This window comes from Cryptomeria japonica, chromosome 4, assembly GCF_030272615.1.
Source record: "Cryptomeria japonica chromosome 4, Sugi_1.0, whole genome shotgun sequence".
Classification (NCBI taxonomy): Eukaryota; Viridiplantae; Streptophyta; class Pinopsida; order Cupressales; family Cupressaceae; genus Cryptomeria; species Cryptomeria japonica.
In genome coordinates, this window is record NC_081408.1 from 405,972,334 (window position 1) to 405,999,029 (window position 26,696).

A 26,696-nucleotide genomic window follows, 5' to 3' on the forward strand; every position below is an offset into this window, starting at 1 on the left:
AGTACATTATGATGGCACTCACAAGATCATAGAAGACCTCTATTGGAGGATTCAGTTTGAAAGAAGACATAAGGGCCTAGAAGGTGAATGTTATCTTGCAGAATTGTAGGTGGTCAAAGAAGCTTTGGGTTCACTAAAATCAGATTATTTGCATTTACTATCAGATAGAGATAACATCTTGAAGGTTGTTGGAGTATATGCTGATGCATTGAAAGGAAAACAAGATGAAGTCAATAAGCTCACTATGGGGCTTAGGGATGCCAAGGAGACATTGGAGGATACATAGATAGCTCTTCTAGAAGCAAATAAACAACTTCTTGTCATTGAACAACTTAGGGAGCAGGAAAACAAAGAAATGGCAAAGGAAGTAAAACAAGTGATTGATGAGATTGACCAAATTCTAGAAGTCTTTGAATTGGTGCAGTTTCCTAAATAGGAATTTTCAGATTTAGGACAACAGGATAGTTGGTCTAAGTTGGAAAAAGGAAATACTTTTCAGATTGTTGATAACCCTCTTATTGTGATGAGTGTTGATGTGACCTTAGATAATCCACTCTTTCAGTTGGATGATGAGATGGCTCTTAACCATGATGACATGAATGAGATGTGAGATCCAAGTGTGGTATGTAATTGTGAAGTAGAACAGATTGAGTTGCTCAAGTTCGTTGGCGACTTACCTTCTATAGAGGACCATGATGGAAGAACATTCACTCCCGATCCACCATCGACGATGGTATCGATGGTATCGGTTAGAATGGTGCCAAGGATACCCATCTCCACAATGGTCGAGTTCCTTCCAGTGTTAACTGCTAGCAGCCTGGGGTCCATTGCAGGCCCCCCAAGAACATCCGTGCATTGATTGGTATTGGTGCGTGGTTGGGATAGATTATTCAGCAACACCGTTCGTGATTGAGGCATCGTCTGGAGGAGATTGTGTACTTTCACAGGCACCTCCAGTTTTAAAATTTGATTTAGTATAGCCTTCTCTGCCTCCGATCGGCTGGAAGTACTCGTCGTACCCTTCGCCTTCACCCTCTCTCATATCTCTTTCTCAATTTCTTCCCATGCTTCCCGTACCCTTCGCTTCTTCGTCTCCAGGTCTGGGCACGTTGCTTGTCTGGCTTGGGCGCGGGTTATGGCCAACACTTCCTCTTCTTTGGTTTCCTCGATATTGAGCAAGTTGACGCCGGACTTCGGGTAGGTGGCGTCTTCGTGGTCTCTCGGTCCACACCATTTGCACAAATATTGTGTGGCCTCTCCCTTCGGGCAGTCTCGGGTGAAGTGCCCCCACTGGCTGCACGCTCTGCATTGTATCATCGGTTGGCCTTTGGAGTCGTATTGGATCCAGCTCCTTGTATTGTTATTGTTGTTATTGTTGTTTCATCCTCCCCACCGGTTATCTCGGTAGCCTCCTGATGTTGCATTGTTGTTCGCCTAGGAGTTGTCGGCATAGTTGAAAATCTCGGACTCGCCTCGGACTCGGCAAACCAAAATTTTGGACTCGGACTCGGACTCGTGAAAGACTCGCGAAAGACTCGGCAAAGACTCGGCAAAAAAAAAAAACCGTAGTTTTACAAAAAAACATAAAGAAATTAATGCATTTAGAGAACATAAGTGCCATAATTGAAACATTACACATGTCATATGATCTACAAAGTACAAACACGCAATATTTGAAATTTCATCATTCATGGCAGCATATTCAAGTTTCAAGTTTCAACTCTAAAATGTATAATACTATAATGGCAGCATAAGTATATAAATGTTCACAAAATTACATATAATGATATGTCCAAGTCCAACTGCAAATGTGAAAAACAGCAATGTGAATGAACAAACCAAAGAGAAGACTACATCTTCCTCTTTGTATTTTTCCTAATATAGCTCAATTTTTCAGGCCTTGAGCTAGAAGTAGTAGCAGTGGGTGTTGTGGTATCTAAATGGTGAGATGAGTCTTCTTCAAAGTCATAGTCCTCATCATCATCCTCATCTTCGTCCTCATCTTCATCCAATCTTGCTCCTTCTGCATCTTGTGCTGCTCCTCTCTCTATTTCTGCAATTTCTTCTTCGGTAAGGAGGACATCATCACCATCATTTTGTTCATTCATGGTCCAATCACCATATGGATCAATTTCATCCAAGTCAATGGCCTCATGTGAAACACCCTCCACCTGTCTAACTCGAAGGCGAAGGTTGTACCGAACAAATACTAGATCATTGAGCCGCTTTTGTGACAATCTATTTCTCTTCTTTGTGTGAATGCTTTCAAAGACACTCCAATTTCGTTCACACCCAGAAGCACTGCATGGCTGAGACAAAACACGGATAGCTATCTTTTGAAGATTAGGCGTGCCGGCACCATAATTCTCCCACCATAAATCTACAAAAAACATTTAGAAATATTAGAATTGAGAAAAAAATGTAACAATCAAGTTTGTAGGTTTTTTCTTGCACTGTTGAACTAAGTTACTAAATGTTTTACCTGGTTGTTGTTTTCCTCTCCTATCAATTGCTAGTTGTGATGAGAAGAGTCTCCCCTCTGCACTTTTGTAGATCTTGAACAATGGAATGAACATTTCCAAATTCAGAAATAGATACTAGATAGTCAAAGTGTCAAACTCAAATTCAATAATGAACATTTCCGAATTCATAAATAAAGATAGAGCAATTGCAAATGTCAAATCTCACCTCCAACTCATCAAGAACCTTGTCTCTCAACTCAGGATCAGGTGTCATCTTATCAATGCATGTAATAACACCTGCCATGACCTCCTCATCAGCCCTAAATGAATCAGAGAAGTAGAATTTCGGGTTCAAAAAGTAGGCGAAGGCATGTATCGGTTGGTGGAGTTGGTTTGTCCACCTACGATCAATGATGCGCCAAAAGATTTCACATTTTCTTGCATTTCCATGATAGTAATGTGAAATGGCCTCTTTGGCCCTATCCATGGCCTCATAAATGAAACCCATTGGCATGCCCTCTCCATCCACCATACGAAGAACCCTCACCAAAGGTTCTGTCACCTAAAAAAATTAAAACAAATTTTAAATTAATACAAAATCAACCCCTAAAAAATAAAATCAGCAAATAGACAAGATTGTATAAACTTTACTTTTGTGTTTGTTACTTACCGCAGTCAACTCCTCTCCATTTTTATTGAACCCATCATCAAAAACAATGGTCGCAATCTTCTCTGCTTCAGGTCTTTTGGAGTATGCAGACCCCAACCAAGCATCTGACACAAACATCTGCTTAAGATGAGGAATGGCACTAAGAATGCTCTGCAAAGTGATGAAGTGGCTAGCAAATCGTGTCACTCCAGGTCGCACAAGGTCCTTGCCATTTGTGTATTTTCTCATCAAAGCAAGCACCCAAGTATGGTTGTAGATGAATTTGGTGACACTTTTTGCATCTTCAACCACCTTCTTCACCCATCCAATCTTCCCAATGTCCTCTAGCACCAAGTCCAAGCAATGTGCAGCACAAGGACTCCATGTAATCGAAGGATGCCTTTGCATAAGCATTCTACCTGCAGATACATATGCAGCTGCGTTGTCCGTGATAATTTGGACAACATTCTCAACTCCAACTTCCCGAACCACACCATCCAACAGATTACACAAAGTCTCTGCATTTTTTATTTCATTTGAGGCATCAACAGACTTTATGAATACCATTGCACCATTTGAAGCCACCAAGAAGTTGAGAAGAGTCCTATTCCGTCCATCTGTCCATCCATCAGATAAAATGCTGCATCCTTTTCTCTTCCAATACCTTTTCTGATCATCAACCACACCTTCTGTATTTTTCACAGCTTTCTCTAGCAATGGCCCACTGAAGTCATAACCTGTTGGGGCCTTAAACCCCTTACCCGCCACTGTACATGCATTAACAAAACTTTCCCAATACACATTGTTTGCTGCATTGAAAGATAGATTATTGTAAAACCAAAAGTTTGAAGCTGCTATCCGTGCTTGTTCATGCTTCTCTTTATTCCATCCTGTACCTTCAAGTGAAGGTTGTGCACCTGGAACATTGCGTGGTACAAAAAAATTAGGGTCTGATCTAACAGGAGTGCCACTAGCCTCACCCTCATTGTCACCAAAAGATGAAAGTGACTGACGACCCCGACTATGACCAATGGGACCCGAAGTGGACAATGTGGGATTCATTGCAGCTGCTATGGCTTCTCTTGTTTTTTGCCTTTCTTCCTTATGCATATCATTCTCAGCAAGAATGGCCTTCATCTCTCTAATAATTTCAGGAGTTGATTTGGAGCATGCCTCCACACCATATCCAGGTATTTGTGCAAGGTGGTATTTTAATCTATTGATTCCACCAGTCATCCATCTTGTGCATTCGGTGCAAGTGACCTCCCCCTTTTTGCTTCCTGCAATCCCATATTTCCAAGCTTTATCTCTTTGTCTTCCTGACCTTGGGGTTGCCCTTGGAGTTGAACTTGCCATTGCTGATTTAACATGAAAAAAAAAAAATCAGCAGGGTTTTATGGAAAATCAACAAAAAAAATGACAATGAATCATTTGGGAAAAATAGCATTCAAAAACAAGAAAAAAAAAAGAGGAAATAACTTAGGAAAGAAAATAGAAAAAAATTTGGCAGCATATCCCCTTGTTTTTCAAGATTTTTTTCAGTTTCAAAACAATGAAATGATTCACATGAAAAAAAAAAAGGAGGAGAAAAATCCTTACCTAGATCTCTCTTGCTGATTTTTCCTTCTTCCCTCTACTCCTCCAAACCCTTCTAACCTGCTCCAGCCAAAAAAAACCCAAATTGAAGTCAAAAAATGAAAAAAAAATTGGTTTTAAGCCCCACGGGCGCGTTTTTTCTGGGCCCGCGAGTCCCTGTGAAAGACTCGCGAGTCCGAGTGAAAGACTCGCGCGAGTCTTTGCGAAAGACTCGCGAGTCTTTCACAGGGACTCGCCTGGACTCGCCACGCGAGTCCTAGGCGAGTCGACTCGGCTCGCCAAAGGACTCGCGAGTCCGTGGCGAGTCCGAGGCGAGTCAAAGAGTTTTAAAACTATGGTTGTCGGTACCGCCCGATGTAGTTGGTTGTTCCTGCGTAAGCAATACTTGTTGGTTTCGTGTTTTCATGTTGTAGGGGCATTCCCTGGTGGGATGCCCCATCAACTGGCATATATCACAATAGGCCTTCTTTGGACAAGAGCCTTTCGTGTGGTTGTCGGTCTTACATTCCGTGCACCAAAGCTCCCCTTCATCGGTCTTGCTCGGACCTTCCTTCATAACATTCAACTCTATCATCATGCTCAGCATGTCCTTCTGCAGGGCTTGCACCTTTTTGCCGGACTTGCCATCGCTACTGCTTCCCTCGAAAGAGTCATCATCCTCGGACGAGCTATCCTTCTTTTTCTTCTTGGATGTCTTGGTCTCGCTCTCGAGATCCATCGCTCTATTATATGCATCTTCGTACGAGGTTGGTGGAACAATTTTCATCTTCTTCCAGAGGGAGTGTTTCAGTCCCTCCATGAACCATCTCTTTTTCAACCCATCTGCTAGTTGACTTTCCATTTTCCCAAACAGTTCCTTGAGCCGCCGACTATAGGCTTGAACCATCTCGTTCTTATTCTGCTTTGTGCCATAGATTTCGGCTACTATTTCATTGTCGTCTCTAAGGAGGCGGAACTCTATCTCGAACTCCTTCTTCAGGTTGGGCCATGTGCCGACTTTGGCCTTATCCGTATTGGAGTACTAGTCGATGGCCACTCCCCTTAAGGTTGCTGGAAATTGTGTTACCCATTCGTCCTGGTTGGTAACACCGTTCGCTGACCATATGGTTTCGCAAGTGCGGCAATGGCGGACGAGATCTTCCTTCCCGTCGCCATTGAACTTCGGCAGCTTCTGTTTACTGGCTATTGATGGGGGTCGTGTCGCCTGTCGTGCACCTGCACCACTCCCACCCGCGCCGGTGGTGTTTGTTGTTTGAGTAACTGGGGGTACGGTGGTTTGTACCCGCGTGCTTGGTGTGATGGGTCCCAAGAGGGGGTCCTGCTTGCCGTGTGCTTGTGCCTCCTCTGCACCTACGGTCGTACGGTTGCCCTCCCCTCCGTTCTCACCCTCGTCGTCTGTTCGCTCCCTTCGGTGGTCCTCCGTGTGCAATGTAAGGGATAAATTCCTAAACTGATCCCGGGTCTCTTCGACCAGATTTTTTCGTAGCCTTGTTTCCTCCAAAAATTCTTTGTAGCTTCTCACCCTATGGTGTTCTGGCGACACGTAGAAATCTCCTTCGGCTTCTGCTCCGTGACACCTCCTTGGTTCCCATCGGGCAACCCTTCGGCAAGTCGTCCTTTGACAAGTTGCCTCAGCCTCTGTCTATGTTCTACTCGTTGTTCCAGAATTAGGGCTCTCTGTGCGGCCTCCCACTCCTCACTTTGTGCCTTCTTATTTCTATCCTTATTTAATAAGTTGGGCATTAATTCCCGTACATAATGTAGGAGTGTTCTTTATTCTGCCCCTAAGGCTCAAGGTTCAAGTTTCCCGTCATCGCTTGCCATTACGCTCCTCTTCCTAGCGACGATTGTTTTCTTCGTACTCCCAAAGGACCTATTGGCGTCGCTCCTCACACTGGGTTTCCTCCCTTCGGTGCTGGTGGGCAAGGGTTGCTTGGGCTAGGAGACGCGGGAGTTGGTGCAACAGCCTATTTGCCGCCGGACTGACGTTGAGAGCGTCCCAGACTACACCCTCAGGTACCTCTTCTTGTGTAGCCTCCCCTTGAACGAAAGTCTCTATAGCCGCTTGGAACTGGATCACGAAGTCGCCTATCAATGTGTTCTCCCCTTCGTAAAGTTCTCTCAGTCGGCTATCATCCCCCTCGATGCTATTGCCAATGGGCTGGCCCATTATCTTCCGTAGGCCATTCACGCTCTGTGTCTACCCAAATTCAGACGGCGCCAGATGTTTACCCCCTGGGGTGTGTTATTAATATTGCATATCAACAGTCACATGATAACCATAGGATAGAATAGTAACCAGAAACTCAGAGCAATGCTTTCATTAATGCCAAAATGTCTAGTACAATAATCATTCGCTGCATCAGTGTCTCCAACAACAAGTACAAGAGCATATATAAAGACACGGTCGGGGTTGCGGTTACCACCCGTGGGGAACCGTTGTGCAACGGACAACTACCCTTGACGACACTAACATACTTAACCAATGTAGCTTAACAAGTAGTACAAAGCCCATTTTATGACCAACACTACCCATGGTTGTTGCAGCCAACTCACCTGTTGAGGAACTGGTGTGCAATGATTTAGTATTTATCATTATTGAGATTGCTAAGGATGATGATGAGGATCCCTTGGGTAAGATTAAAAGACACATTCGAGACTTGGATTCTATGGTAGTGGTGATGTAGGAGGTAGGAGACCTCTCTCAACAATTGGATAGAGGTCATTCTTTGTTGGTGGGTAAGAAACCCAATTTATTCTAGCATTCATGCAAGGGGTGTGTGAAGTGGAGCTTACCCAACTTTTCACTTCTAGAGGATGGCCTACGATGGAGACCCCTAAGATGTTGGCAATTTGGAACCCTTCCATACCTACTATTGGAGGGAGAGATAGGAGGGTGATCTTAGCTTTATTTGGTATGGAGACCACTTTCAAAGGCTTGTTTTATAGGCTGCAACATCAAATAATCTCCACTAACCAGCTTACACATCAAAGGGATGAAGCTCTCTAGATGGTGTAGAAAGTGCGTGCTGAAACGGATGAGCGTACAACAAAGTTACAAGAGCAACTTGCCCAACAAGCACAACTTACTAAAGAAGAACAAGCCAAAGTGGTAGCTATGAAGGCAATGTTGGCAAAGAAGGGCAAAGAGATAGAGGAAACCAAATGCCAGTTGGTTGAAGTTGCACAGATGGTCAAAGCGACAAGGGAACAAGAATTGGTAGTATCTCACCACTTGAAGCCACGCATGGAGGGGTATACGAACTGTGGCAACTCAGATTCCCAATGTCCACTCTCTCATCTTTTGTACATCCAACTCCAGGGACGTCTTCTCACCCATCTTCTCAACATCTTTTGGTTTTGTGTTGTATCAACTCCCAATTTTGTCAATTTGTAGTCTGGAAGACAACTTTTTATTTTGGGGGGGCTTGTGTAGTTCATAATAAATAAGATAAGTAGTTTTATAATTAACAAGCTAGTTCCCGACAATTTGTTGTCAATTAGTAGTTACCAACAGTTCGAGTTCTCAACCACCGTTAGCTTTGCTATATATATCTTATTGTACACACAGTTGGGGACCCCATGTATGAACTGTTGTATCATTGATTCATTGCATATCTTATGAATGAATGGAACGGCATATCTTTTTGAAAACATTTTTGTGAATGATTATATTTTTTTGTTCAATTATTCAGTTTACTTCATGTTACTCATCAAGTAGAATTACCGAGTAAACACCAAGGGAAAAGAGCATTGTTGAATCAGACCTCATGCCTTAGCCATTACATGGTCCTTTTTCTTTTGTCGTAGTCACCATTGATTGGGAACTTCTATATTTTTTGCTCTTGCATGTTGTTCTTTGAATACAATCTTTTATCCAACTTTTTGATCATCACTTCTCTCTATCTCTGCAAAAGTTCTTAGAGGAAAAAACCATGACAAGATGACTTTGAAAACTGGCTGGGAGGACCACAATTGCCTAAATTGACACAAGATCAAGAGTCAAATGACCATAAAAAGAGAGTACAAAAATAAGTTTCGCATGGGTGCCAACAAATAGCTCAGGCTAAGAATAGTGAATCTGGATAGGGTGCCTCTAAATGATGATTTATGAAGGTCATCTCTCTTCTCTTCGTGGTGAATACTCTGAAGAAGTTGAAACATTGAATATCTAACAATTCAGGCTAAGAATAGTGAATCTGGATAGGGTGCCTCTAAATGATGATTTATGAAGGTCATCTCTCTTCTCTTCGTGGTGAATACTCTGAAGAAGTTGAAACATTGAATATCTAACAATCTTGACAACTTGAATCGAAATTTCCAGTTTGTTGATCTCTTTGCATCAAACCTTTAACTGAATCTCACAATTATGAATACTCTACTTTGATAATCTGCTAGACATCATGAATGATTGTAGTAACCGAGTTTTGATTACAAACTTTGGAATAAAATCTCTTTGATTTTACATCTTTGACTTCCCTAAATTTATGATGTAGTTAAACAAGAAAGACAACCAGGTCTTAAGAACCTATTAAAAAAACCTTGTGTCCTTTCCCTTTAACACTTTTAATTCTCTGAAAATCCTTTGAAGATGGTAAACCCTAGCTTCTAATACAAACAGTTACTCTTGGAAATTTGCTGGTTCAATATAGATCTGCGGTGAAATATAAGAAAGGGCTGCTACTTATGACGGATCTGCTGCTGTTGGGAATGCTAAAACAGAGTTATAAAATATTTTGCTGCTATAGCCCTTCTGTTATGACAACCTCTTGCAAAATGAAAAAATCTATTGAAAGAAAAAATCTGTTGTTACGGTGCATGAAAGAATTTGATGTTATTCTATTGAAGCAACTTCTGAAATGAATGACTGTTGCTGATAACTCCGAATTTGCATTCTGCTGGTTGCTGCTAATAGAAAAATTATATTCAAGTTTGAAATGTTATAATTCTCTTGGATAGACTCAACTGTTATATATACATTTGCAATGCTTTTATTCAGAGCCAGTCAAGAGGCTATGCTTAGATGAAAACCTCTTTCAAAAGACAGTTTGGCTCTTAAATAGAAGCATCAATTTAAATATTAACATGAACTGAAAACCCTAGTCGATCCTTTGAAGGCATGTGCACCAATATATATGTTTTTTGCATTATTCCCTAAAGCCATAAGCTCTTTGCAAAGATGACCACTTGTATAAGCAAGTAATTTTGTGCAAATTTTTTACTTGAATCTTTACCTAGGCACACATCTATGCACAACAATTTGTCTTCAAAAATTCGCCGATATTTCCTATATACAGGTGGAAGCCTGTATATAGTTTCATGTTTTTCGTTTTTGACTAGAACTAGAACATATGTTCACAAACTCTGCACAGGAGAACTTCTATCCATGTAGTTGATTCAAATGCAAAAGTCAACCAATGGCATGCAGCTGTAAATCTTAATGCAATGATTAAATTTCAAAGAAATTTAAAGTTTTCAAGAACAAAAAACATTTAATTACAAAGGCAATAGCCTTCCTTATTCTACCAAATAAAGTGTATCTGAACCTGTAAATAATCACTACTTTGTCACATTACAACCTAATTCTGAGGTTGATAGAGGATGTATGAAATAGGGACTGAATAGAAAGCATAGTGAAATATGAGATGACCTTTAGTTACATGAATGCTTACCTTTTCATATTTGGCCTTAGCAAGCTCATACTTTCCTTCTTTGAAAAGTCTATTTCCCTGCCATAAAGTAAACGTGAATTACTCTTTACTTTCATGAAAGAAATAAAATCAATGCATATTAAGTATGCTGTTATTTGTTTGTTTTGAAATATAAATCACAATAAGTTCCAGTCCTAGTGACAAAATTGACAACAATTAAGTGAGCAGTATATCATCACATTCTTCAACGCATGGTAAAGAATGAAACAATCAGTGTCATCCGCTGTGTAATAACTAACATTATAATAAGAGAGATACATCAATATCCAATATATTGTGTAGTGGATTGTTCCAATCTATTGCACAGACTGCAGAAGCAGCAAAGCAAAGATCCATATATACACAGATGAATAGATAGCATAAGACTTTATAGCTGTAACTAATTTGTCATATCACAATCCAGATGTATGCAAAATACTTAACTAATGAATGATAAAATCTAGCCCAACGGATTTAGCAAAATATCATAGAGAAATAAGGTGAGGATTTCATTGCTGGGTAAATGATGTTCTTACAGTGCTTTTTATTTTCTCAGTTTCATCCATTATCTGCGTGAAGTTCATGCCTGTCCAGTCCTGCAAAAGAATACAAGATACAAACTAATATGAACACTGAATCAAGAAAAAAATTCAAAATTCTCCATGAAAATATAAGCGAAATCCCTTAATTCCAAATCAAGAAAAGCATCTAGGTAGGTTAACATGTTTGTGAACATTCAATCTAAATTGCATACAAGAATATATCATTGTACACAGAGTTCATTCTATGAACAAAATAATTCATTATAATAGATAATAATTAAGCATAACAAAAATAACTAATAAGCTTTTAAGGCTCACCAAACCGTCTCATCCTCAGACATGGATGACTTGGGGATCATTTCTGTGTGACTTAACATATAAAGCATGGATTCAATACATAACAAGGAAAAAATTCCTGCCCAAATTCTTCATTAATAAATATCCAGATTGCACACCAACAAAAGCAAATAACCACCAAAACCTACACACTATAATGTATTCATATTTTAATTAGATTTAAGATTTAAATATTCATCAAGTCCAGAATTCAATATTAAATAAATTTGACTCACATTATATTGAAATCTGAACTTCTAACTTCTATGGTAATCTAATGTGCTTTATATTTATTTTCATCCCCGAAACCAGCAATTTGAAAAGGGTTTTCATCCTCAAGAAATTATGGAAGAACTCAGGTTCTCTCCAATAGCAGTGAAATATTATCTCAAGTCTACCCTTGCAAATGAGCCCCCAACCACTTTTTATAACATTTCCGGAGTTAGACAATTATTTTAAAATAATAATTCTGATATCATCCAAAAAGAATTTTTTTTAAATACTAATATTAATATTTATCATGTGCAAAAGGCCACTTTCCCTATGTAAGGTCTCACGCCAAGATAATTGTTCAATCTATTAAATTTCTGATTTTTAATGAATTGACATTTTGTTAAACACCATGCATTTAACTCCTCCAAAAGTATTTCCAGATTGTTTGGTTATGGAATGTCTTATCATGTAGATATGATTAGGATTCATATAATTTGGCATCACCCAAAATTATAGAAACTGCATGAACATTTAATCAAACAGTTTGTAGCCATTCATTATATTGTTGTTACAGAGATATACACATCAGATTTGACGTTTTAACAGTCACATGAAATTTCTAAATAACTTCTGCTTTGCTGTTATGAAAATTGAAATACACAAAAATTTAATACAGCAGCAACCTTCATATATTATGGTCAAATGGCAGACCTGGCTTAAAATGGACTTCAATAGTTCACGTGGGCCTCCTCCTTTGCTGATTGGGCAGGTTAGTAGAGTCCTAAAAGCCTTCAAACTCTCACCATAAATTCGTGCTACTTTCTTTTTTTGTCCTTTTCCCAACACCCAAAGTACTAAGTAATAGGTGTAGAGACCATGTAAATACAAACTTTGCCTTCTAAAAGCTTGACCAAACACAAAGATCTCCCACATCACATTATCAAATGTCTTTTTTTTGTTTGACTTAACACTTCTTTTGTTGCTGTATGGTCTTTTTTACAGCCCACGATTGCCTTTAAACCTCCCAATAGACTGGCAATTGGATAAGAATCCCACAAACCCCCTTACAATATCCAAAGATTCTTTTTTAGAAGGTTGCATAAGGATGTAGGAAGGCATTCAAACCCCAAAATCATCATTGATTACCTTTCTGGGGCAATATTACTTGTACGACTCTTTATGTGGCTAATAAAATGTGTTGGTTGGGCTTTGAGTCTCTTCCAAGCATATCGAGTCTCCTTAAATTTGACTAACGAAAACTTTGAATAGCAGCTAAACAAGAAAGAATTAATTGCCCAAGAAACTGGAACCTCTATGACAAACCCAAAGCCTCTAATTTTCTGTAAATCTTTGCAAAAAAACTCAAAATTCAACACAAGAACATTCACTTGCAAAAAACTCCTTTCCATACAAGCTGAGACTCTGAATGAATCTCAGTACATTAACCAGGGAGGATCTTCCCCCACCATGGCTAATCTTCTTTGAGAGAGTTCATCCTTCAAAAGGCTGAGACGAACCAAGTTCAATTCCAAAAACCCCAAAGGTTTCACCGGAGAGAAATCAAGTAATTTGCATGATTCAAAAGTTTTCACAAAAACTCCTTTATAACCTCTCTAGGAACTCTCTTGGAAATATAACATAAAATCACTATATAATTTAAATAAGCTTTATGAGTCCAAAAAATGATTTATTTCAGTAATTAAATATTCTCGACACTTAGGTCACTTAATCAATGTCCAACATTTAAAAATTTCAATTGTCATTCCAATGAGCAATTAAACTAAGGTGCTTTTGAATTATTTTAATAAAACTAAGCAATCTTAATAAATAATTAAAATAATAGCTTAATATTACACCCTAATTGTGGAAACTATCGAAAAGAATCGAAACCGAAATCTGATTGCATTGGAGTGATACAGAAGAAGAATAATGAAAATCGGGGCTGACCATGTGACTTATTATAAATGGACACTCTAATCTTAAAGAATACATTGGAAGTTGGGATTCACTTCGAAAAGTGGCATAGTAGTCCTCTAGACCTTTTGAGCTCATCGCCAACATCAAACATCCTCTTAGACAAGGTTGACGGTCACTGAGAAAGCTAAAGACAACTACAATACTAAAGTGATTGAAAATGGCAACATTACAACCCTCCCTCCCCAAAGATTGCTTGTCCTCAAACAATGCTAACACAACTTCAAAACCACCAAATTGATTTCAACTGCAACCAAATGTGATCCCAGGGTCCTGCTGTGACGTTTTCACACATCACCCCATTGCAAATGGGGACCCCCTTGTTTTCGCTTTTTAGGGTAGTGTTTTGAGTCGCCAACCTTTGCAAGTCTAGAGTTAGGGGTTTTCAAAAGTTTTTCTAAAAGTCAATTGGACCAATCATGATCAAATGGGCATTTTGACATCTCAGAAGTGCTAAAGCAAGCCAAATGACGAAAAATGCAACTGCTTAGGGCCAATTCTGAAAACTTCCTATTTTTGTGGAATTTTGTTTTTTTGCTTTTTGCTTTTCTATTTTTGGCACTTTGGGACTAATTTGGGAAGCACCTTTTTCGCCTGCTTTTTTGCTTTTTGCTTTTTACTTTTTTCAGCTTTTTTGAAAGTTGACCTAGGATTGGGTCACTCAAGTCATGACAACAAGGTTTCTGTTTTCAAAATGAAAAGTTTGTATCTCCAAGTATGAAAAGTAAGGAAAAATCTCCAGATAGGGCGTTGATCCTGAAGTTCCAGACAAACATGAAATGTTGAGCAAGAAAATCCACCAAGTGTTTATGGCAAAGAGAAAGTTTCTAAATGGAGAAGGCAATGACTTGTGCAATGGCAAACTCCACCCAAACTTCAAGTGCAATGACTTGTGCAATGGAAATCACCACCCAAACTTCAAGTGCAATGACTTGTGCAATGGCAAACTCCACCCAAGCTTCAAATGCAATGACTTGACAACAAGCAAACTCCTACCAACATAGCAAAAACGGCGTGACAACAAGCAAACTCCTACCAACACAGCAAAAAACGACATGACAACAAGCAATCTCTACCCATCACTTAGGAAAATTCCTTGTCCAAGAAGCAAATCCGCCCAAGGAGAAAATTTGAAAATTCGGTTGTGTGTTGATACCTTGAGGAGAAAAAATTCAGAATATTGGCTAAGTGTTGATACCTTGGAGAAAATAAAATTTGAAAATTTGGTTAAGTGTCAAGGAAGAATATTCCCTAAGCAAGAAGCAAATCCACCCAAGGAAGATGAAGGAAAATTCAGCTAAGTGTTGGTGGATTGAAAGAAAAGTTGAAATCAAGTGTCAGGTTTGCCTAAGGATAGCCAAAATTCCTTCTCCAAATGTTAATTCGGCCTTAGGAATAAGAAAAATTATTTGACCCAACATCAAGTCCCCATCTCAAGGTACGAAAATGTCTTAAGGCATGGTAAAATCTGCCTCCCACATGTAGGAAATATCTTGGCAACACACAAAAACGCCTCCCACATGTAGAAAATGTCTTGAAACATGCAAAGTCCGCCCAAGGAATGTGTAAAGAAAGTGTTTTAAGTGTTGGCATTTTTTAAGGGAAAAGTCACAATTTTGGCTAAAGTATAAAGAGATGAGAAAAAATTCTAAAGTCAGGATGAAGTTCGCCTTGGAAAATTTAGAAGTTTTTTATCCACACGTGAAGTCCACCCTAGGTGGATAAATGAGAAGTTTGGCTAACGGTAAAAGCAAATGTGGAAAGCAAAGAGAAATTTGCCCAAGTTGAGAAGGAAAAAATTGGAAAACAAAGGTTGAAATCAAAAGGGAATTAGCCTAGGTAAAGAAAGGAAAGTGAAAACAGTAAAGCAAAATCAAAGGCAAAGGATAAAAATCACCCAACTATTGAAAGGAAAATGGAAAGATGCTTAAAATAAAAAGTGAAAAGCATGAGGAAATTCATCTATCCATATTCCTCCAAGTCAATTTCTCCATCAAAATCATCTTCTAGTTCCACCTCTTTCGTGGCTTTCTCTTCCTTCCACTTTTTCTCAACTTCCTCGTCAATGTCATACGCCATGTACCCTTGGTGCACACCTTCATAAGGTGCTATCCATCTCCGCTAGCCAGCCATACGTCTTCATAGTGCCGAAGTTTCGAAGAAGGCATTCGTGAGATGTTTGTGGATACGTGGCACAACAATGCCTTCGGAATGCTTCCCTGCCAATCTCTCCTCTACCAGTTTGTTATCTCCTACCTTGTCCTAGTCTTCTTCTAGTGGAAATAGTTGTTTTGTTATGACAAGATCTTCATCCAATGCTTCATCTACTCCTACTATCCAGCCTCCTTGGGTTGCATATCCCAACATATTGATTGCCAAATTGGGTCTTTTTCTTTCACGATACACATTAAGCTAAACAGGGTCTCGAATGAGCGTGTTGTAAAAGGTTGCCAATTTGATCGCTCCATTCTTGCCAACCTCCCTTATTTTATACGGTCCCAGTCAACAAACTTTAAACTTCTCAAGCTTGATTTCATTACAACTGTTATATTTTAAAACCAATTGTCTTGGTCAAAAGTTCATTTTCTAAAGGTGTTTGTCATGCCAAAACTTTCGCCGACGTTGCATAATCTCGATGGCATATTGTGCTATTATCCTCCACTCGTCCAATTTGTTGAGGGTGAAGAGTCGTTCCTTCAAGCTCTCAATGTCACCAAGTGGATTCTCCCTTGCAATTCTCAGGGTTGAGACCATGTACTCAACAAGGACCATAGCTTCCTGCTTGTACATCAATTGGAATGGTGTATGGCCCATTGTTACTTTATAAGTTGTACGATAGGCCCACAATACAACGAGGAGTCTTTCTTCGCAATCCTCATCCTCAACAGCACGTGACTTGTATATGACCGAGACCAACACTTTGTTTGTTAATTCCTCCTACCCATTGGCTCTTGAGTAGTACGGATTGGACAAACTATGGAAAATCTTAAACCTTGTTGTCACTAGGTGGATGACATGGTTGACGAAGTGCACGCCTCTGTCACTCGTGATTTATATCAAAATGTCATACCTTCTCACTATTTGCTCACATATAAACTTTGTCATACTAATGGCAATGTTGTCAATAGTGGTCTAGCCTCTGCCCACTTTGTGAGGTATTCAATGGCTACCACAATGTATTGGCATCCATGTATCTTGCTAACCTTAAGTGGCCCAATGAAATCTAGGCCCCACCTCTCGAAGAGTCCCTGGGGCTAAAAGGGAAATAGTGGGATGGAGTCTCTCATAAGGGGTTTGTCAGCTCTTTGGTAGATATCGCATCCAACTACCCATTCACGAGCATCTATATGCAATGTTGGCCACCATACCCTTGCTAGTAAGACTTTGCATGTCATAGCATCTAGTCCCATGTGGCCGCTACTCAGACCTTCATGTGCTTCTTTCAACACTTCAATCTCCTCCTGCATGACACATCTTTTTAGCACTTGGTCAAGACCCATCTTGCATGACAACCTGTTTATGAGTTGGAAATTTTCTCTTGAGAGGTAGCTTTCTCCTTTCGCTCAGTGGCATTTCTCTCAGGAATGTAGAAGTTGATAGGTACTCCCTGATGCTCTAGTACCATGGTGGAAATGCTACAATTTGAAACAAATGAACATTTGAGAAGTCCTCATTCACCCTATTAGGTGGCTCTCCCAACTTGATTCGTGACAACTAGTCAGCAATGGCATGGCTCATCCCTGGTTGGACAATAATGGTGAATGTAAACTCTTGCAACAAGAGCAGCCACCTACTCACCCGTCCTTGAATTATTGGCTTGTTTACCAGCTACATGAGTGCTTGATGGTCCGCATAGAAGGTGAATGGCATTGCCATCAGGTAGTGATAAAAATTTTGTACAAAGTACACCATTCCTAGTGCCTCTCTTTCAATTGTACAATAGTTCCTTTCTACTTTTGAGAGTAGGCGATTAGCAAAGAATATTGAGTGATCCAATCCTTGTAAACCCGCTTGTGCTAATGTAGCCCCGATTGCATAGTTAGAGGCATCCACCTGCACACATGGAACTCCTTGTTCCAGTCCAAGTATGCCAGGATAGGTGCACTAACCAATGTTTACAGCTACAACTGGTAAATTAAATACAAAAAATAATAATGTACATGACAATGCATACCAGGCACGACAGTAAAATATATCTTTATTCGCACATGCAATTACTACAAAGAAGAAGACCAAAGATGGTCAACCAAGGATTACAATAGATCTAACTATACCGTACTACATCCTTGGCGGTACACGACATATTTAAAGGACCCGACGATTGCCAAGAGGTACACAACCGTCAACCAACCGACACATAACTACTCAAGAGTGACAACCCACTTAACACATTGTCGGGTAACTAAAATTATCAAACATAACAATATGCATTTTATGCCAACTACATTATTCCCCCCAAAAGAAAAATTCGTCTTCCAGACGTCAAGTAAACATCAAGTAATATCTAGAAAGACTAATGACAAGAGGGTAGACAAAGACTTGTACTGGACAACCCCAACATGTAGTGTACCTGCCAAATCAAAATGGGGTTTGGGGGCAATGCCCCAAATGGGGTCAAGGGGCAGCACCAAATTACAACCTTCAAAACCACACGGAACTCCACAACGCACATGATTTTCATGATTTTTTAAGACACCAAAAACATCGTCGATGAAGCCAAAACATCTAGATTTCATTCTCACCACCTGCTTTTTCTGTCCTTCCCATATGGCCTGACCACGTACGGCTTGATACACATTGCGTACGATCTGAAACATAACGCGTACGACCTACACACCTATGTGCCTGTACAGTTTGATGGATGACCCATATGGCCTAGGCTTGTCCTTACGTACGGTTGAATCTGCACGGTTTTGATGCTCTTCATGTACGGTTTCGTATGGCTCTTCGATACGGATTCCTAACAATGTTGCCTTGCCACTCTGATTATTCCAAATGGATTCGTACGACGAATCTAAGTTGCATATGCCCTTCTTTCCATATGGTAACTCGCCTTGGCCAATGTCCTCTTCCTGTATGGGTTCATACAGTGAATTTGTCTTGCTTGCGATCACCTCCCACCGTACGGATTCGTACGACAACCTTCTGCCAACACCCCACTCCTTCCGTATTGGTTTGTATGGTTTCCCCTTGTCTTCCAAAATCCGTACGGGTTTGTACGACAGCCTCCTGTCAGTGTGTTGCCCCTGCCGTACGGATTTTTACGGTTTCCTCTTGTGTTCCAAAATCCGTACAGGTTCATACGATAGCCTCTTGTCAATGTTGTTCATGTACGAGTTGATGATGTTCACGAACGCAACCCTGTACAACATATTCATTCTTCCTCTATGCAATGCGACTTCTTATGCGTATGACTTAACCTCTACGTATGGCTTGACTTCTATGCACGACTTCTTCACTACGGTGTACGGCCTCCCCAACTCCGTGCAGCCTCCTATTGCTCGTACAACCTGATGTCCTATCCGCACAATCGGTAACAAGAATTGATGGCCGCATTTGGGTATAGTTGCGCCAATGCTCTCCAGTGCTACTTCTACCCGTACAGTTGTACTCCGTACGACTTCCTTGCTCTGGACAATATTGATGGCCGGCCCTATGTCTTCCTTCACAACCCTTGTGTACGACTCAACTTCTGATTCAAACTTCCTTCTTTTGTACAATGTCTTATCTTTGTTCGTGTACGATTTTTAATGTATGGGTTGAACCCCCTCTCTTCTATATGACACTTGTTTGATCTCCTTCACCATGTACAACTTTTTCGATAGATGCACCTCCTTACCCACGTACGGTCTCCCACCAAACCCATATGGTTGAGTATTTTGTTCCTTGTCTCCTCGTCATATAGCCTCACTCCTCCCCTCCCGTACCAGTTTAATACCTCCATTATTTAATATTTTTTCATTGGCCAACTCCATGTTTTGCCATCTAAATATTTTTATTTTCTTTGATTCCCTTTTCTTTTTGCTTCCATTTTCCATCGTCATATTGTCAGATGTATTGTCCTTAACTTTGCATGCTTTCATTGGTTTCTCTTCACCTTGGGTTGTAACTTCAAAGAAATTACATGTTGGGGAAAAATACCTCATTGTCTTCCATCTGCCAGTGGAATAGTCCATTTAAGGAACTCGTCTCATCTTTGGAATCGTCTTCCAACTCAAGCACCCCTTCATCGTTGGGTTCCATGCCTTTCCTCCCGTCATCCATACCTAGCTCTCCACCCTCGGACTCTGAGTCGGAGGATGTCAGTTCTTTACTCTGCCTGATTCCTCAAGTTGATGACGTACTTCCGCCCTACGCTCTCGATGGAGAGTGTGTTCTTCTTCCAGTTATGGTTCACCTTGGCTGCGATAAGCCAACCCCTTCCAAGTAGGGTGTCGTATGCCTTCTTTTCCAATGGGATGACCACAAAGTCCAGGAGGAAGGGTTGAGTGCCAATAATGACCTTCTCTGCCATGAGCGTCCCGTGAGGTTTGATGTCGTGATGGTCAGCACCTACCAGTTGGAAGGTTAGTGGCTAGAGCGTTGGCAATACATTCACTCTGAAGCCTCCATCGACGATGGTGTCCGTCAACTTTCGTCCCATGATTTCCATTTCTACCACTGTCGGCTTCCTTCTAACCCCTACTGTGAGTAGCATGGGATCAGTAGCCAGGTTGCCAAGTGATCTCGTTGTTGGTTCACAGGGTTCCTAGCTAACTGGTTCAATCTCGACTACATTGGTGAGGGCCACCCTCAACTGTGGCATAGTTTGTAGAAGTTTTGTCACTCATACAAGTACAGTGGCTTGCAACATCTGCCGAACTATGTTCTTCTCTAACTTTGATCGCAATGACATACTTGCAGTTCTGTTGGAGGTTATTGGTTCCTTTGCTAACACTCGTTCTACTTCGGCTTTGGCTTCTTGGAGTTGTTCCTTCTCTATACCAACATCCAGGTACATCGCCTTCTTCATCTGTGCTCTTATGATTGCCAAAACTGTGTCCTCTTGTTCCTCGATGTCCAGCATATTAATACCCTTTTGCTTTGGGCAATCGATGTCTTCATGATTCCCCAGTCCACACCATTTGCACAATAGTTGTACATTGTCTTTCTTATTCTGGCAATCTCTCGCAAAATATCCCCATTCACTACATTGTTGACACTGTATGATAGAACGTCCTCTCAAGTTGTACTGTATTTGATTCTGCCCTCGTTGATTTCCATAACCGCCTGGTGATACATTATGTGGTTTCGATGGGCTAGACTCCCCTTGTGTGAAGAGTACTTGAGTACTTCTTGTTTTCAAATTGTATGGGCACTCCTTGATTGAATGCCCCAGCACTTGGCAAATCTCACAAAACATATTTCTAGGACAATTACCTTTTGTGTGCCCCTCACTTTTGCACTCAGTACACCAGAGTTCATTACCCTCTTTGTTGATTCCTTTCTCGGCCTTCAATTCTTTCATCATTCTCATCATATCTCGTCAAAGGGCTCGTACAGTTTTGGATTCTTTGTCACAGCTACCTTTGGTGCTCTCCTCATCGTCAGTCTTTCTCTTCCCTCAGGAGGAGGTTTTGTTTTCACTCTCGATGTCCATCGCCCGATTGTAAGCATCAGGGTAGGAGGACGGAGGCACTACTTTCATCTTCTTATGCAACGAGGGTATCAATCCCTCAGTGAACCACCTCTTCTTGAACCTGTCGCCTGGTTGGTTCTCCATCTTGTTCAACAGTTCTTTGAGCCTACAGTTGTAAGCGCATACACTCTCATTTTTCCCTTGCTTAGTATTATAGATTTCGGCCACGATCTCATTGTCATCCCTTAGGAGTTTGAATTCCCCCTGCAACGCCTTCTTCAGTCACTCCATCTCGTCTCATGCTGGGCGTCGAGGTCTGTGTACCAGTCAACGACAATCCCTCGAAGGGTGGCAAGAAATGCCTTCAGCCAACATTCCTTGTCATCTTGGCCATTTGCCTCCCATATCGTTATACATGTTCTGCAATGTCGTACGAGATAATCTGATCCATCCCCTGTAAATTCAGGGAGTTTCTGCTTCTCCTGGGTGTTCATCATTGTTTTCACTTGGAAGGTACCAAAGGAGTCTTTCGCTCAGTTCCTCGGTAAGGGACAAGTTCCCGCAAATTGGTTTCTCACCTGCTTACTCCCTTGTGTGCCGGACCTGGGGGACTATTCCGACCACTACATTTTGGTTGTTTCCTTGCACTCTTAGCCACACTCGCATCCTGTGCACGTCCACCTCCAAAGTCCCAACACTCCGGGTACTTCCAGGCTCTAACTAGTCCCTGTGACTCCCTCCGACCAAGGGTCGATGGATCACCTAATTGCTTGGTCTTGACCACCCGATGGCCTCTTCTCACTTTTATTGGGGTCAACAGGCATGAATCACTCAAGGATGACCTGATTTCTTTTAAGGCAACGACGCCAAAATGTTTACTGCTACAACTAGAAAATTAAATACAAAAAATAATAATGTACATGACAATGCATACCAGGCACAGTAGTAAAATCTATCTTTATTCGCACATGCAATTATTACAAAGAAGAAGACTAGAGATGGTCGGCCAAGGATTACAATAGATCCGACTATACTGTACTACTTCCTTAGCGGTACACGACATATTTAAAGGGCCCGACGGTTGCCGAGATGTACACAACCGTTAACCAACCAACACATAACTACCCGAGAGTGACAACCCACTTAATACAATTAATTAATACATTGTCGGGTAACCAAAATTATCAAACATAACAATACGCATTTTATGCCAACTACAACCAATCTCAATTTAAGTTCTCTAAAGGCTTTGTCTTGCTCATCACCCCATGTGAAAGGTTGTCCCTTCCTCGTTAGAATATCTAGGGGGTAAGAAATTTGAGCAAAGTTCTTTACAAATCTTTGGTAGTAGCCAACATGCTCGAGGAAAGATTTCACACCTGTTAATTTCTTCGGTGCCTCCATTTGTATGATGAACCGTACCTTGTCCAGGTTCATCTTCAATCCTACCTTGTAGACAATGTGGCCAAGTAACTTGCCTTGCGGCACCATAAATCTACACTTTTTTGGGTTTAGCACTAACCTTGCCCTCTAGCACCTCTCCATGGATTCTCTAAGCGCAATCAAGTGAATATCCTTCCCACTGTATATCAACCAATCATCCAGGATTGCTTTGAAGTTTCCCACTATCATCTTGTCAAAAATGTGTATGATAACGCGTTGGAAGGAAGTTGAGGCGTTGCTTAATCCAAATGGCATTTTGTTGTATGCGTACACACCATATTCTACTATGAAGGTAGTCTTCAATTTGTCCTCCTCGGTGATACTTATTTGATTAGACCTCGCAAATCTATCCATAAAGGAATATATCTCATGGCCCACCACCTCCTCTTGTATGGTATCAATAAATGGAATCGAGAATGGATCCTTGATTTTTACTGCATTTAGGAACCTAAACTCTACACAAATCTAGATCGAGTATGCTTCCTTCTTGAGGAATATTACAATCAGCGAGACCCACTCACTCGTTTCTACCTTAAAAATTATACCCGCATCTAACATTTTCTCAATTTCCTCATGTACCTTGGCAACATAATTTTTGTTCATCAGGTAAGGTCTCCTTCGTACGAGTTGTGCACCTGGTAGGAGGGGAATTTTGTGTACGCAGAGTTCAGGTAGCATCCCTTCATGTCCTTGTATGTCTAGGCAAAGGTGTCCTTATATTCCGTGAATATCTTGAATGTAGTTGCCTTTAGTACGGGGTCCCAATCATCACCAACCAAGATGACCTTCAAGTTATCTTCATCACCACGATTTATCTTCTTTACACACTGCTTCTCATATTTTATTATCTTGTCTCTTACAAAGTGATGAGTGGCCATATCATTCAATTGTGCCACTCACTCCTTGTACTCCTCATACTCTAGGGGGGAAGGTAGCCTTCTCGACACCTTGATTGCCTTCTTCGGCCTCCCCAAGCTATAGCATCTTGCATTCGGGGTGGAATACTTCATAGTCATCCATTTGCCAATGGAATAATCCATTTAGGGAACTCGTCTCATCTTTAGAGCACTCTTCTAGCTCCAGTACCCCTTCATTGTTTGGTTCCATGCCTTTCCTTCCTTCATCCATCCCCAACTCTTCATCTTCAGACTCTGATTCGAAGGATGCTAGTTCCTCGCTCACCGCCTAATTCCTCAAGTCAATGATGTACTTCCGCCCTTCACTCTTGATCGGGAGTGTGTTCCGCTTCGAATTATGTTTCACCTTGGCAATAGTTAGCCAACCCCTCCCAAGTAGTGCATTGTACACCTTGTTTTGCAGTGGGATAACTATTAAGTCCAAGAAAAAGTATCGTGTCCCAATTATTACCTTTTATGCCATGAATGTTCCCCATAGCTTAATACCATGTTGGTCAGCACCACTAGGTGGAAGGTTGGTAGCCAAATTGTTGGCTTTCTAGGGCAATTCCAAGTTTCCTTCGATAGCACATTGACTCCTACGCCTCTGTTAATGATGGTATTTGTTAGCTTCCTCCCCATATTTCCATCTCGATAATGGTCGGCTTCCTCCCAATGGCCTAGTTACCTTCAAATGGTGGTCTCACCATTGCTTCCTCTTGTGACTTACCTTGTTTCCAGCCAATTGTGTCTTCACAAACTATATTACTGAGTGCCATTTTTTATTGTGGAATAGTTTGTAGGTTTGTTACCTTTACAAGTATTGTTGTTTGCAGCACCTGTCATACTATATTCTTTTCAGACTTCGACCACAATGGAGTACTAGCGGCTTCAATGGAGACTCTTCTCTAATTCACCATGTCTTGTTCTACATTAGCTTTAGCTTCCTAAAGTCTCTCCTATGTACGAGGGTCTGGGTATATTGCCTTCTTTGTTTGTAACCTAGTGATCGCCATGACTTCCCCATTCAGTTCCTCCAGACCCAGCATATTCGCCCCTTTCTGCTTCAGGTTGTTAGCATCTTTGTGATTATCAAGCCCACACTGCTAACATATATGCCCGAGTTATTTTTGACCACTTTGGCACTCTCGAGCAAAGTGACCCCATTCATTGCACTTCTGACATTGAATCATTGGTCTCCCCTTCGCATCATACTATATTCTCCTTGTTGGGTCACTATTGTTATTGCTATTGTTGTAGCAGTTATTATTTCCTCAGCTGGTGCGGTATCTGCCAAGCGATGCATTGAAATTGGCAGGTGGTTTTGGTGGTCTGGTTGGTGGGTTTCTTGTCCTCCTTGAGCAAAGAGAACTTGTATGCTTCTTGTTTTTAGGCTGTACGGGCATCCCTTGATGAAATGTCCCAATACCTAACAGATGTCACAAAACAATTTCTTTGAACAAGTCGTTTTTGTGTGACCTACTTTACAATTGATGCACCACATTTCTTTGTTTTCCTTGGGACTCTCTTTCTCAGCCTTCAATTCCTTCATCATGCACAACATATCCCGTCTCAAGGCTTGTACTGTCTTTGACTCATCGTCACTGATGTTGTCCATACTCTCGTTGTCGCTTGCTTTCTTCTTTTCCTGTGATGTTTTATTTTCACTTTCAATGTCCATTGCCCAATTGTAAGCATTGGCATACAAGGACGAAGTTACTAACTTCATTTTCTTCCTCAAGGAGGGAACCAATCCCTTGATGAACCACCTTTTCTTCAACCCATCAGTTGGTTGGTTCTCCATCTTACCCAACAACTCCTTGAGCCTCTAATTGTAAGCTCGCGAATTCTCATACTTCCCTTGTTTGGTGTTATAAATTTCAGCAACAATCTCATTATCATCCCTTAGGAGTATAAATTCTTCCTAGAACAGCTTCTTCAGCCTTTCCCAAGATTCTCTATGTTCTGAGAACCAGTTGATGGCTATCCCATATTGCGGGGAATGCCCTTAACCAATAGTCTTTATCAATCTAACTGCTTGCCAACCAGATAGTTTCACATGTCTTACAATGCCTTATGGAATCCTTTGATCCATTCCTCGTAAACTTGGGAATTTTATGCCCATCAACACTTGTACTCACCAAGGGGGTCACCATCATTCTCAATTAGTATATACCTCCTGCCCAAGACCTGATTGAACTATTTTTCTCTCGACATTCTGGTGCTACACTTGCACTCTTGGCCATGTGCAAGTGCTTTACATACCCATCGTTGGCATCCTTTGCACCTTGGTTACCTTCCTCGTTTCTCAACTCCCTCCATAAGATCTTTGACTCGAGCCCCCTATTCTCGGTTCCTCTACTATAGATAGGTTCTCGATGAGGTGCAGGTTATTCTCAAATATTTTGGCAGCCTTGTTCTCAAGGTTCCTTCATCCTCTTCGTCGCATACCAACTGTATGGACAGATCACATTCTACAAACTCAATCTCGAAGTCCTCTTCGTCCAATACTAACTATACGGACTAGCACTAGTTGTTTGCTTGGTCAACAAGATCTTCATTTACTTCGTCAAACAGTGATAGTTTTTTGGCAATTTCTCCTACTCGCTCCACATATGACGTGTTGTGCCTCCGCCATTGAATGCTTTTTGTCTCTCCCTACTACGGCTTTGGCTGACACTTTTACTTTTACTTCTTGCTGGCCTCTACAATTCCTCAACGATTCTCTGTAACTGTTGTCATAATTCACTTTTCTCTTTAAGTCGAAGAGATCTTCTCACCAATCCATCAACCTCCTTTCGATTGTTTACAATCAGAGATCGGAAAATCTCGCCAAACTCGGCGAGTCCGAGTCCGAGTTATGCCCCTCAAGTCTGGCGAGCTCGGACTCGGACTCGTTCGAGTCCAGGGGGCGAACTCACTAGACTCGCCAAGTTGGAGAGTTTGGCATAAACTCGCCAAACTCGGCGAGTCCCGTGCTTGGGACTCGGCAGGCAGCAAGGCCCAAAAAAGGCAAAAAAAAAAAGCAATTTTTTAAATTTTTTTAACTTCTTTTTTTTTATGTTATTTATCCTCCAACCATAAAAGTGAACTTCATTTCATTCATTTGGAAAAATAGGAGGAGAAAAGTGAGTTGTAAAGAAAAACAAGGGTGCATTGAAGAAAAACCAGCAAGGAGGAAGCTCAAGATTTCTTCCATTTATCACATTGGGGCTGCATTGTGTTTGGATTTGGTGCATCAAGAGTTGGATAGGAAGAGTTTGCAGCTCATTTCAAG

The 26,696-nt window shown here is 41.0% G+C and overlaps 2 protein-coding genes across 3 annotated transcripts in view; both read right to left on the bottom strand.

Moving 5' to 3' along the window:
- Window positions 1-26,696, bottom strand: part of LOC131074696 (peptidyl-prolyl cis-trans isomerase PASTICCINO1) — a 252,308-nt gene that overhangs the window by 70,059 nt on the left and 155,553 nt on the right. Inside the window, exons 14-15 of the mRNA XM_058011384.2 lie at window positions 10,934-10,993; window positions 10,380-10,436 (exon numbers count right to left, since the gene is read on the bottom strand). Coding sequence (XP_057867367.2) covers window positions 10,380-10,436; window positions 10,934-10,993 — 117 coding nt within the window. The remainder of the gene's footprint in view (window positions 1-10,379; window positions 10,437-10,933; window positions 10,994-26,696) is intronic.
- LOC131052197 (uncharacterized) lies at window positions 1,462-5,033 on the bottom strand. Of its 2 annotated transcripts, XM_059219849.1 has the most exons (5): window positions 4,711-5,033; window positions 3,133-4,469; window positions 2,689-3,024; window positions 2,483-2,555; window positions 1,462-2,380 (listed from the first exon to the last, which is right to left on the bottom strand). In XM_059219849.1, exons 2-5 carry the CDS (start codon window positions 4,465-4,467, stop codon window positions 1,851-1,853), a joined length of 2,274 nt encoding a protein of 757 aa, XP_059075832.1. In that variant the 5' UTR covers window positions 4,468-4,469; window positions 4,711-5,033; the 3' UTR covers window positions 1,462-1,850. The 2 variants fall into 2 exon arrangements, with proteins under 2 accessions (XP_059075832.1, XP_059075831.1); XM_059219848.1 differs by lacking the exon at window positions 4,711-5,033 and having other exon boundaries at window positions 3,133-4,607.

Excerpts from the sequence above, each read along its gene's own strand:
- LOC131052197 (XM_059219849.1), bottom strand. The coding sequence starts at position 4,467 with ATGGCAAGTTCAACTCCAAGGGCAACCCCAAGGTCAGGAAGACAAAGA. Across the intron at positions 2,556-2,688 it reads AGGTTCTTGATGAGTTGGAG|ATCTACAAAAGTGCAGAGGG; the intron begins GTGAGATTTGAC and ends CCATTGTTCAAG. Across the intron at positions 2,381-2,482 it reads GAGAGGAAAACAACAACCAG|ATTTATGGTGGGAGAATTAT; the intron begins GTAAAACATTTA and ends TGTTTTTTGTAG.